At 54.6% G+C, this 12,078-nt stretch overlaps 1 protein-coding gene across 2 annotated transcripts in view; it reads left to right on the top strand.

The window, feature by feature from the left end:
- Ppp2r2c (protein phosphatase 2 regulatory subunit Bgamma) overlaps positions 1-11,852 on the top strand; it is an 88,907-nt gene extending 77,055 nt beyond the window's left edge. For both annotated transcript variants that reach the window (XM_048415127.3, XM_048415128.3), the window contains exons 7-9: positions 3,553-3,722; positions 6,179-6,270; positions 9,112-11,852. In XM_048415127.3, the coding sequence (XP_048271084.1) occupies positions 3,553-3,722; positions 6,179-6,270; positions 9,112-9,403 (554 nt within the window). In that variant the 3' untranslated portion in view covers positions 9,404-11,852. The remainder of the gene's footprint in view (positions 1-3,552; positions 3,723-6,178; positions 6,271-9,111) is intronic.
- Positions 11,853-12,078: the final 226 nt, after the last annotated feature.

Raw genomic sequence — 12,078 nt, 5'->3', positions numbered from 1 at the left:
CAGCCCAAACCTCCAAGCTCTCCCACCTTCCTCCTTTACATCAGTTCTAGAGGCTTAGGGTTCATCACAGCAACAGCCCCGCTCCCTGGCACCAGCTCTCTGGATTAGTTATGTTTCCTGTTGCTCTGGTTAAAGCACCTGTTTGAGGGAGAAGGGTTCATGTTGGCTCACAGGTCGGGGTTACAGTCTGTGGTGGCGAGGACAGCATGGCAGCAGGAGCCTGAGGGGCTGCCCACATTGCATCCGCAGTCAGGACGCAGAGAGGTGTCTGCGGGTGCTCAGCCGGCTCTCTCTTTGTGCCGCTCAGGATTCGAGCTCAGGGCATGGTGCCTCCCACTGTTAGGGTGAGTCTTCCTGCCTCAGAGAACTTAAGATAGCCCAGAAGCCAGCCCAGTCAGCCAGGTTCTCACCAGTGCCTGAGTGCTTGTCTACTAGGTGAGCCTAGGCCTGAGTATTAGCCAGCATGGTGCTTCACACAGGGGTTTTGGTTTGTTTTTCCATTAGGGGTTTTTTGGTTTGGTTTGGTTTTGGTTTTTCAAGCAGGGTTTCTTTGGAACTTGCTCTGTAGAGGAGACTGGCCTGAACTCACAGAGATCTGCCTGTCTCTGCCTCCGAGTGCTGGGATTAAAGGCGTGCGCCATTACTTCCCAGCTCATACAGGCTTTTTGTTGTTGGTTTTGTTTTGGTTTTTCAAAACAGGGTTTCTCTGTAGCTTTGGAGCCTCTGTAGTCCTGGAACTAGCTCCTGTAAACCAGGCTCATACAGGTGTTCTATTTCAGTTAATTCTATATTTTACATTCTTATGGAATTTTTTCCTCACCCTCTAAGTCACCTGTGTAGAATCCAGAATCCAGACTCAATCTTCACTTGCTTGCCTCCCGACCCCAGAGTAGATGGGACCCTAACCAAGAGCATCCTAGATAACACTCTTACATCAAACCATGCCATTTGCCACATAACATCTTACACTTCGATGCCACTACAAGGACAACTGTCCCTAAACTGTGTGTCTCATTCATAGTGTTTGTTCTCAGTGTTCATGAGAAGTTGAGCAGCTGATTCCCAGTGGCCAGGCACATGTTGTTCTTAATTAGCCATGGCCATCATTCCAGCTGTATTTGTAGAAGTCTGGAGCTTTGGCTGGTTCTCTGCCTCCCACTCCTATGTTGAAAAGCCAGAGCGTTGCTGTCAGTTACCCCCCCCCCCCCCAGGGTCCTGCCCACAGCCTCCTTTCCTAACGGGATGACTCACTTAGTGAGAAGCATTGGGACCACTGTGTGCTCATCAGACCTGGCACTGAGCAGATGAGGAGGCCGAAGGTCAAAGGAGCACAGGAGCCCCTGAGACCTGTCTGGACCAGGTCAGGCTGGGGTATACTGGCTATCCTGTACTCCCATCCATGGCTTCAGCTCTCTCGAAAACACTAGGCGAAACCCAGGTTTGTTGTCTGCTAGGCACCGTGACAAGGTAACCATAGAAACAGCCATCCATGAGTCTTCAGAATAGACAGTTATTTCTGCTTTTGACAGCAGAGTCTGCGAGAAGGAAGGGCTGAGCACTGAGCATGCGTTTGGTCAGAGTGGGTGGGGATGATGGTTCACCGTCTTGGGGCTCCAGCAACGGGAATGGCAAATGGCTGTTGGGACACCTGCAGCTAACAGTGGCTGAGTTGTTCAAGGATGGCACACCATCAGATGCTCAGAGCCTCCCAGGGTAGAGCCATGGGTACCCCTTAACCCAGGAAGGGCACGTGCTCTTCCTCTGCTTCCTGAAGTTATCACCCGGGAGCCACGAGAGAGCTTTCTTCCCTGTGGCTTAAAACAGCACACGCGTGTTCTGTATAGTTGTGGAGGTTAGAGATCTAGTCAGGGTGTGGGCAGGGCTACCTTTAAGAGCAGCTGTTCCTTTGTCCTTTCCAGCTGCTGAAGCCGCCACGCTTCTCAGCTCACGGCTGTCACTCCAGCCCCTAGGCAGCCAGTGCAAATCCCCATCCCATCTCAAGATTTAAGAGAATCTTCAAGATTCTCAATATAGCGTTCTTAACTAGTGTGGTGGAAAGGGGCCGCTCTGGCAGAACAAACTTGGGGAGTGAGGCCCAGAGCTTCCCCAGGGGTGCCCTTTGCATACTACAGTATAAGGAACAGTGGGACTCAGAAATGGGTGCCAAATCATGTCAGTTCTTGAGAGGCCCCAACTAGGGACAGATTTTACTTTGTCTCATGGGGACCAGTTGTATGAGGCTGAGCAGGGGACCGACAGTTGTCAGTCAGTAGTCAGAGAGCTTTGCTACATTCAGCTTCTCAGTGCTTCTGTCCTTTCTGGGCTGGGCCACTGCTGGGGGGTTAACGCCGGGGCTGGGCTTGGAGAAGAGGGTGTGCAGCCTCTTTCTCCTGACATGGCTTTCCCTTCCCAGGGTGCCTGCTTCTTCCCTCTCAACCCTTCCCCTGACCCTTGAGAACCTTGTGTCCTGGAAAGGGCCTGTGAGTGATGGGGCTCAGGAGGGGCGGCAGGACTGGGCCAGGCTCCAGGGTGGATTGCCTCCATCTTTTGTCACTCACCTAGTACCTTGAACAGAACCCAGGGTGTCACAGGCACTCGGCGTGGGCTTGTTGACTGAGAGAGTGCCTAGCAGGGAAGTCAGAATCTTCAGATGCCCTGTGGGGGCTCTGGACAGCTTAGGGCAGCAATGACATGTGTGTTGGACAGGAGGGCAATGCCAGGTCCCAGATGAGAGGCAAAGGGAGGCCTCCAGGAGGCAGGCCATGACACCTGTGATTCCCCAGGGGCTCACCGGAAGGGTCTGTCCCAAGTCTCTTGGGAGCTGTGGCCAGCCCTCTTCTCCCAGTGAGGCAGTGGTCAGGGCTGTCACTCAGTGGCTTCCTGAGGCTGGCTCTACAGGTTGGAGATGCTTAGATGATGGCTGGGCTGCCAGCAACCCCCACCCCCGTCTGCCCACAGAGCCCAGGGAGTTAATGCCAGCCCCACAGCAGTCATGGTCCCTATCTGCTCTGCCACCAGGGCTACTCAGGGGGCATGACCACAGGCATTCACTGCGCATGTCCAGAGGCAGCTCCTGGCCTGAAGACCTGGGACCAGAACCACAGGCCCAGCCTAGAGACTGCCAAGAACCTTTCAGCTCTGCACTGCCAGTAGGGGGCAGCAGAGCACTGCAGCCGGTGTAGCTCTGGGTTCAAATATCCCACTTTCATCTGCCTCTGAGAGCTGCACATGGATTCACTCTCAGCCTCAGTTTTCTTGGATATAAAATGGGGATCATTAGGCTACCACCCTGCCATTTTTATTAGGGGATTAGATGAAGTCGTTCACAGTACAGTAGATACTCCATTAACATCATTCCACAAGGAAGCCCTTTCAGGGCTTTCCCTCTTTGGAGGGTTCTTAGAACCAAGGGTTTTGGTAGGTGTTTTGTGAAAGGCTTGACAAGTGAATGAATGATGATGCTATAGACAGACAGCTAAGCCGGATACAGTGGGCTGTGTGGTTCTGACTGTGAAAGGCAGTCGACGACAGCCGCTGCTTCTCTCTCCGCAGTCTTTGAAGAGCCTGAGGACCCCAGCAACCGCTCCTTCTTCTCAGAGATCATCTCCTCGGTGTCCGATGTGAAGTTCAGCCACAGTGGGCGCTACATGCTCACGAGGGATTACCTCACGGTCAAGGTCTGGGACCTGAACATGGAGGCGAGGCCCATAGAGACCTACCAGGTGTGTATGGAGGTCTAGCAGCCTCGGGGGCCCTCTGTGTGGGGTGAGATCTCCCAGGAACAGCCCCCTTCCTTGTGCTGACACCCCCACAGGGGGCTGCATTGTAGATGAAGCTGCAGAGAGTCTTCCAGCCCAGCCACGGGGGGTGCTGAGGAGGCTCCTGCATGGGACTGCCATCTGCATCTAGAACCCCGGTTTCTGGGAAAGGAGGGGAGGGAGAGGCAAAGAAAGGCATGAAGCCAGGCCTGAAGTCAGAGTGCAGATGCCACCCCCGGCACCCACAGCCTTATCACCAAGTAGGTAAGATGAAAGAAACATCTGGGTGTGGACTGCGTTCAGTGGCCACGTGGGAGATGTTTCTAGACCCTCAGGGTAGTTAGTCTTTTGAGCCAGTGTCCAGGGTGGACCTCTGAGCACTTCTGGGGAAGCTTTATTCCTCATCCTGCCAGGTCTCTTGGTGGAGCACCGGATAAAGCTGACTTGCTGTTAAAACAACACATATGTGGTGTAGCTTGTTGATGTCTGGCACATGTGTGGCGGGGGGGGGGGGGGGGGCGGGGGGGGAGGGGAGCGGAGGCGGAGGGGGGAGGGGCAGGGGGAGGGCTTTCTGGAGGCAGCTGCATTTGCACTGGGCCTTGAAGGTCGCCTGGGATTTGGATTGGCAGATAAGGAGTCAAGCCAGCTGGCAGAAACCCCACCTGCACCCACAGGGCTGTGTGTGTGTGTGTGTGTGTCCACACGTGCCCATCTCCTGTTTTGTCCTGCTCTGGCAAAGCAGATACTGACTGCCCATTCTGCAGACAGGGACATTGGGAAGTTGAAGGGTGACAGAGGCGTCTCAGCCCAGTGGTGGCAGTCCCAGAGCTCAGCCCCTTTCCCAGAGCTCAGCCCCTTTCCCAGAGCTCAGCCCTTTTCCTCTCCTACCAAAACAGAGGAGGTGCACCCAAGGGGAAAAGCTTCCGGAAGAGACTCCTAGAAGCCACATCCTCACAGGACACCTCCCATTGACCCAACCTCCCCTTTGTTAGCAGTGGGCAGGGCCTGTGGCTCCCCGCTTCTCTAGGTCCTGCCCTGTACACTCTAGACAGGGACAGGCCCTCTTGTGTCCCCTGTGAAAGTGTCAGCAGCCCAAGACTGAGGTCGGAAATGACCTTCTGTGAGGAAAGGACCTTCTGTGAGGTGACTGAACCAGCACCTTCCCAGCCCCCTGGGGCCATCACAACACCCTGCAGACAGCACAGGCCTAGGTATATAAATGTTTTCTTAGGGAGGGGTGAGTGTGGAGCCTCGGGGCCTCTGAAAGCCTGGGGGACCCCGGTGAAGGGGCAGCATTACTGTTTTCAGCAGTGCTGAAGCTCGGTGCCTGGCTCTCTGTACAGCTGACCTACAGGTTCTAAAATAGCAATGATTGGGGCTGGAGAGATGGCTCAGTGGTTAAGAGCACTGACTCCTCTTCCAGAGGACCAGGGTTCAATTCCCAGCACCCACATGGCAGCTCACAACTGTCTGAAGATCCAGTTCCAGGGGATCTGACACCTTCATACCAATGCACATAAAATAAAAGTTAAATAAACTATAAGAAATGTTTTTTAAAAAATAATAAAATAAAACAGCAATGATTAATGACTACTCCCACTCGTGTCTTTGGAGGTGACTCTGGTGTCCTGGAAACTGTATATAGTGGGGACTGTGCTTGGCCAGCTTGCAGTCCTTGACACGCGAGAGCTAATTCATCCATCAAAAAGAGTCTTGGAAGGGGCTGCAAGGAGTGGGATCGTCCCAAGACTTCACCATCTCCCTCAGCCCGTGGTTCTTGAAGACGCTGGGTTCATAGGCATGGAACATCCTTCACGGCAGGCCCGGAAAGTCTGGTGCTCACTCTTTTCCCATAGCTGAAGCATCTCCTCCTGCCCCCGGGGAGCAAACAAGGCTTGGCACGCAGGAGAATCTGCCACACTTGTGCTTGGACCCGCTAATGACTGTGTGAGCAGACAGGAACTTAACGACGCCCCCTGCTGACAGGGTTGGCAGCACCATGGGACCCTTTGATTTTGGTCAGTGTACCTCTGGGTGCTGGCCTCAGGGATCAGAGAGATGTAGCGCTCTGGCTTGGTCCTCTGGGGTCCCACACAGGTGGGACCATGGGGATGGTGACACAGCACGGTAGGGCTGTGAGCCAAAGTCTAGAGCAGGAGGGAGGAGTGGCCCCTAGACTGTAGACAGCAGTGCCCACCCTTGGCCACCTCGCCAGTGACAGGCTCTACAGTCTCTGAGCGGTGAACGCTCCCTTTCCTCTAAGGATGCGGCTCCCCCGGTGCTGTCTCCAGGCCCCACAGCTCCGGGTCAGCTGTGCGTGCAGGGCTGTGCGTGCAGGGCTGTGCTGAGACCATCGGTCCCCATGGAGGTGTCGGGGCTATTTGGTGTCCATTGCTCAGCCTCTCCCCTCTTCTCTCCAGGTCCACGACTACCTGCGGAGTAAGCTCTGCTCCCTGTATGAGAGTGACTGCATCTTTGACAAGTTTGAGTGTGCATGGAATGGGAGTGACAGGTGAGCCAGCTGCAGGCACCCAGCCTCAGCCACCCTGCCGTGCCCCTCACCCTTCACCCCGGGAGGGATCTTTTCTGTCGTCTGTGATCACAAAGCTGCACTTTGCCAGGTCGCGGTGTGGGAGGTCTCCTCCCTAGCAGGCAGAGCTCTCCAACTCAAGCTCAGGGCTGAGAAGTGAGCTTTGCTTCCCCCCTGTGACTGATGCTGACACCCACTTTAACCCCCTGCCCTAGGGTGCTGTGGGATTTTAGGTCAGGATCAGCCAGGTGCCTCCCACACGCCAGGCCCTTGGGTGACAGACAGTCTTTGGGCCACCCACGCTTTCCTCCTACCATCGCGCTGGCAGCCTCACACGGGTCCTCTGGGGCTCACAACTTGAACTAGTGACCTCGTGGTGAGGCACCGCTCCCATCCCACAGCCTGGAACACAGACCCTAGTACATGGCACAGGCTCCTGTGTTGCCACAGCCTGGACCCAGCACAGTGATGTGGATGGGCCCATTGCATCCTCCATTCTACCTCATTCCCCTGTACCCTCTGTACCCAAGAGCCTGCCTTCCCGTGTGCTTCCCCCATCCCCCCCCACAGCTCAGAAGCTTTTCTACTGGGGAGGGGACATTGCTTCCCTGTCCCCACTCATGCTTTCTTAGGCCCCACAGGCCTCAGGCTCAGTTAGTTACCTGTGGCTTTTCAGTGCAAAGGCTGGTAGGTGAGCCTCTCAGGGTCTCCTGTGGAGGGACAGCTGCATATCCTCCTGCCCAGATGAAGGAGAGAGGCTCCAGGTGACCAGGGCAGCATAGGACCTGGCATGTGTTTGTATGGGAGCCTCTGAGGCATCACCTCCCTCCCCGCGTTCCCTGTCCCTCCATCGGCAGGCGAGAAGCGGTGGCATGAGAGCCTCAGCCCAAACTCCCCTCCATCCAGGGGGTGGATCCACACAGGTGGCATCTGCAGGCATTTGCCCTGCGCCTGGGTGGGCAGGATGCTCCAGAGCTTCTGAGTTGGCCCGTCAGGGTGGCTATGTTCAACGAGTGGTGTTCAAGTAGTGGTGGTGGTGACAGAGACTGGATCACTCTGAGGAAGCCACTCTGAGCAGGCCTGGACCCACATGGGAGCTGCTGTCACCTCAAGGGTCCACCAGTTCTGCAGGGGCTTGTGATATAACCATGCTGAACAGAGCACGCGTGTGGTGGTCCAGAGCGTCCACTGAAGGACAATAATAAGGCAGGATATTAGGGTAGATGGCTGAAGTTACCACCCACTGCCTGCATTTCATGTTGCCACCAGGGGGCGCATGTAACCAGACAATCCCTAAGCCCAGCACAAACACCAGCAAGCCTCTTGGACTGAGGGAGGCCCAGCACCGGGGCTCAGCAGCCTACTTCTGCCTGATCCTTCGCATAGATGTGTCCCACGCCTCCTTTTCTTCCTTCACAATCATCCACTCTCCCTGACTCTGGGATCCTGCTGAAGCACATGCTACTTAGGCTTGCTCCACTGCCTTCTCCTCCGGGAAGCTGTCCTGGTGCTCTCTGCCTTGCCCCACAGAATCCTGGGCTTTCTTCCTGTAGCTTGTTATTTATGAAATGACAAATTCTTGTCACCTCTGGACTTGTTCCCGCCACCGGCACTGGAAGAGATGTCTGGTGGGAGGGACCTTAGGAGAGTATCCAATCAATAGTTGTCCATATTTCTGGGTAGTAAACAGCAATCTGCCCCTTCCTTCTGCCTCTGCCTTCCTCTGCCTGGTCTGTCTGTGAACAGGGACCGCAATGCCTACATTCTAGGGGCCCAAGGCGAAGAGGAGAAACAAATTGCCCATCCCTTTAAGGCAAGCTTGAGGTCCACAGTCCGCTCTGCTAGACTCAAAGGGGGCGTACACCCCTTAGTAAATGGACCCACGGCGGGCTGCTGTGTCGCTCCCTGAGTGAAGGTGGCACCTTCATTCCCCTCCAGCATCGCTGACTCGGGGCACGGGACTCAGCTTTGGTTCTAGTCCTTAGCTTTCACTCCCCGACTAGGACCAGATGAATTCATCTGCATCAGCCCCCTGGAAAGTGGCTTTATGTAGCCTGTGCCGATGTCTTAGGCTGAATGACACCCCCCCCCCACGTATGCATACACACAAGGAAGTGGTGTTCTGCAACCTGTATAAACAAAACTGGTGTAGGCCTATTTCTTCATCAGCCACTGAAACAGTTCAAATATTCCCTCCTCTGTGGAGCCCTCTGTGGTTAAACAGCTCCCCCTCCCTGGGCTTTTCCTCCTTCTCTCGCCACAGCTTTTCCAGCCTCCCATAGGCCCAAGCCCAAACCCTTCCTCTAGGCCCAGCCCTGCTTTCCACATGCATCACGGGATGAATCTACATCATGTCTCACTAGACAAAGTCCATGGAGCAGGAGACATAGAGCAGAAGTCTGCTTCCAGGGTCCCCTTGTCTGCTGTGGTATGTGCCTCACTCCATGGGATCCATGGCAATGAGCACTAATTTATCCACTGGCTTAGCCACTCAGGTTGTGGAGGGGAGATAGGCCCGGCAGGTACAGAGGCTCTGGGACAGCCACGGTCACATCTCAATGTCACCCCTGTCTCTGCTGCCCCTGGGGCTACAAGCAAGCATTGTATCTCTTAGGTTGTGTACAAATGATGGGAAGGTACCCATAGTGTTGGGGCGACGTGAAAGGGTCCTAAAGTAGAAATGGCAGCTGAGATGGAAGCGGGGGAGGGACACCGACAGAAAGGTGGCAGAGAGGCAAACAAAGCTCCTTGTCCCAGGAGTGACAGCCCATCAGTGCCCGCGTCCCCTCTGCTTTCCCACACTGAGTCCTCTTCTCTCCCCAGTGTCATCATGACCGGGGCCTACAACAACTTCTTCCGCATGTTCGACCGCAACACCAAGCGGGATGTGACCTTGGAGGCCTCCAGAGAGAGCAGCAAACCCAGGGCCGTGCTCAAGCCCCGGCGCGTGTGTGTGGGCGGCAAGCGACGGCGTGATGACATCAGTGTGGACAGCTTGGACTTCACCAAGAAGATCCTGCACACGGCCTGGCACCCAGCCGAGAATATCATCGCTATTGCGGCCACCAACAACCTCTACATCTTCCAGGATAAGGTCAATTCTGACATGCACTAGCTGGCCTCAGTGGCCCTCCTGGCCACCTCTGTAGGAGGGCAACATGAGCACGGTGGCCATTGTGGGGACGTGAGTCCCTAGGCTGGAGTTGCCTTGGATGGCAATTGCCGGTTTAAACAGAGGAAAGGAAGGAGCCTCAGTCACAGGCGATAGGATGGATGTGCCTGGTGGGCCTTGGTCCAGGGTGGGCCTCAGGCCAGGGTTCCTTTGTTTACGGTCCCTCTGCCTCAGGCTGGGCCTTTGTTTATTATCAGGACTTGATTCAGGTCCAGGGGTGATTTTTACCGCAGTGGGTCAGTTCCTATCAGGGAAAGTCAAGTTGGTCCCTGATGGGGCTCCCGAGAAAGAGTGAGGCTCCCAAGCCAGGCAAGATCGGTGGGTCCTCAAAGGAGCCAGCCACGTGCCCTGGCTCGGAGCTGCTGGCTCATGTTGGATTTTGGACGATGCATTTTCATTGAGCGCTGGCAATGCCAGCTCCCCACTGGGGTGTTTGGGATGCCATTCTGTATCCTAGGTGCCAGGCCGGGGCAGGTCCTGAGAGGCAGAGCCGAAGTCCTAGGGTTAATCTTGAGGCAGGGCTAGGTTCCTTGTGTGGCTTTTCCAGGTTGGGGCAAGTCCTGAGAGGCAGGACTGGGGACCCTGTGTGGCTGTAGCCCTTACCTCACTGCCGTCCGTTTGTGAGTGCCCACTGCACGCTGGGCATGGTGCTCAGTCCATAGTGGCTGTGGATGGACCCCCACAGCCCACTCTGTGGTGGTTTTGCTGTCACCCTCCCATGCTAGCCAGTCATCTTTCCCGCAGCTGACAGTGGGTCCTGTCCCCGACTGCAGAATCCTCAAGCCATGAGGCATGGGGTGTGGTTCTCATCCCCTTTGTACATAGGAGGAAACTAAAGCAGAGAAACGGGGTGCCTAAGGAGTCACACCCCAAGGGCTGAGTTGGGGTCCCATGCAGGTCTTTCCACGGGCTCTTTCCGGCCCACCGCATTGGTGACTAGTTTTTAAGCAGCATCCCAATGGAAGGTTCTGGAAGAGGAGCATCTATACTTTGTGAAGCCCGAGCAGGTACACCGGTGACAAGATGACACGGGAGAGAAGACAGAGAAGATGGGCAGTGGCTCCCCCCTCTGCTTGGTGGCATCCGGGCATGCCTCCCAGATGCACTTCGCCTCCATTGTACCTGCAGCTTTTTTCCTCGCCCTCCCAGCTGCTCCCCGAGGAGGTTGCATGCAGCCAGGCAGCCCTCCCCAGAGCCACAGGCCAGTGGCCACTCAGTGACCCCTCCCCCACCCTCCCTCCTGGAATCCCAGAACTGCAGGACTTGGCATTTTGACTCTGGAAGCAGAGAGCAGAGGGGCTTTCGTTTTTTACAACATGGATTGACCTGCCGACCAGGAAACAGATGCAATGGAGCTTTTTTTTTTTTTTTTCTCAGTGGATCAAGGTATCCTTGTGTGTGTCAAAGCACAAACTGCATGCACACTCACTTCCGGTCATGTATTTACACAGAAACTGGGTCCATTACATTTTTGGGTTTTTTTTTTTTTTAGTTTATTTTTAAATCAACGTGAATGAAGAATGTTTATCCATCACTGTAAAAATCCAGGCGCTCTGGACAGTATTATATGTACATATTGACCCTGATTAAAGTGAGCAATCAAAAGATCGGGCGACTTTCCCCTCTTGTAAAGAAGTTGAAGAATGTGACCAGTTGTACAAAAATCTCATCGAAGCCAAAATCCAGGCGAGAGGGCCTTCCTTACATGCTGGCCTGGACCTCTGGCACACCCGCCTGCCTTTGCAGTTCGGCATTAGAAAGGATACTTGTCCCGGGAGCTGGCTGCTGCTGTGAGATTGCAGGTGTCACGTGTACTGTCTTCGAAGTTCGATCTCACATGGTCTTCAAAAGGAGGGGTCTTTCGTATGTCCCTCGTTTCTAGACTTACGTTTTAAACGTTGGGTACCAAAGTAGGAAGGAAAGAGAGACAGAACACGATCTCAGAAGAAAAGCACGTCTTTGAGAAACCCGAGGACACCACCCAGAGCAGACTGCAAATAGCGCTGCGTGTCTTGATTGAGGACAGAGCTGTGGGGGGGGGGAGGGGCAGTGTGAGGAAGAGGGACCAGAGCCAAGCCACAGACTTTGCTACCTGACTCTGCTTAAGTTCTCTGGTCTCAAATATGTGGCTTTTCCATAATCATCGCGACATTGTTGGGGGTTTTGAGTTTCTCTCTTCTGCCTTGGTTCTTCTCTGAGGGCAAAGCCCTTGGAGGGTGTTGGGTTTGTCCATGCTGGTAACATAGTCAGGCCCAGTCATTTGGGGTTCCGTGGCTCATAGGTGCATTCTTGTTTTCTTCTTCGGTGTCTCACAAACTATCCAACTGTTGAATAAAATTATAAATATGTTAATACCAGCTTTTTCCAATAAAATAACAAATGTTACATCTAAGACGAGGCTCAGAAGGCTGCTGATTAGACAGCTGGTCCAGGAGGGGGGCTAATGGGGTGAGGTCACATCTAGCAGCGTCTTTTTGGCCCTGATCCTAACCCAGGTGGAGGAAATAGTCAGTAGGGACACCAATCCTATATGTGCCTGGGGGAGGGGTCCCCAAACGGAACCTGCAGAGGCTCTGCCTGGCGTGTTTTCCATGACAGGTGGCCTGTCTCCCTTTGTA

The sequence above is a fragment of the Myodes glareolus genome, chromosome 8 (genome assembly GCF_982192425.1).
Source record: "Myodes glareolus chromosome 8, mMyoGla1.1, whole genome shotgun sequence".
In the NCBI taxonomy this organism is placed as follows: domain Eukaryota; kingdom Metazoa; phylum Chordata; class Mammalia; order Rodentia; family Cricetidae; genus Myodes; species Myodes glareolus.
Note: the sequence above shows the minus strand (reverse complement) of the source record. Positions and strands in the feature narration are given on the sequence as shown.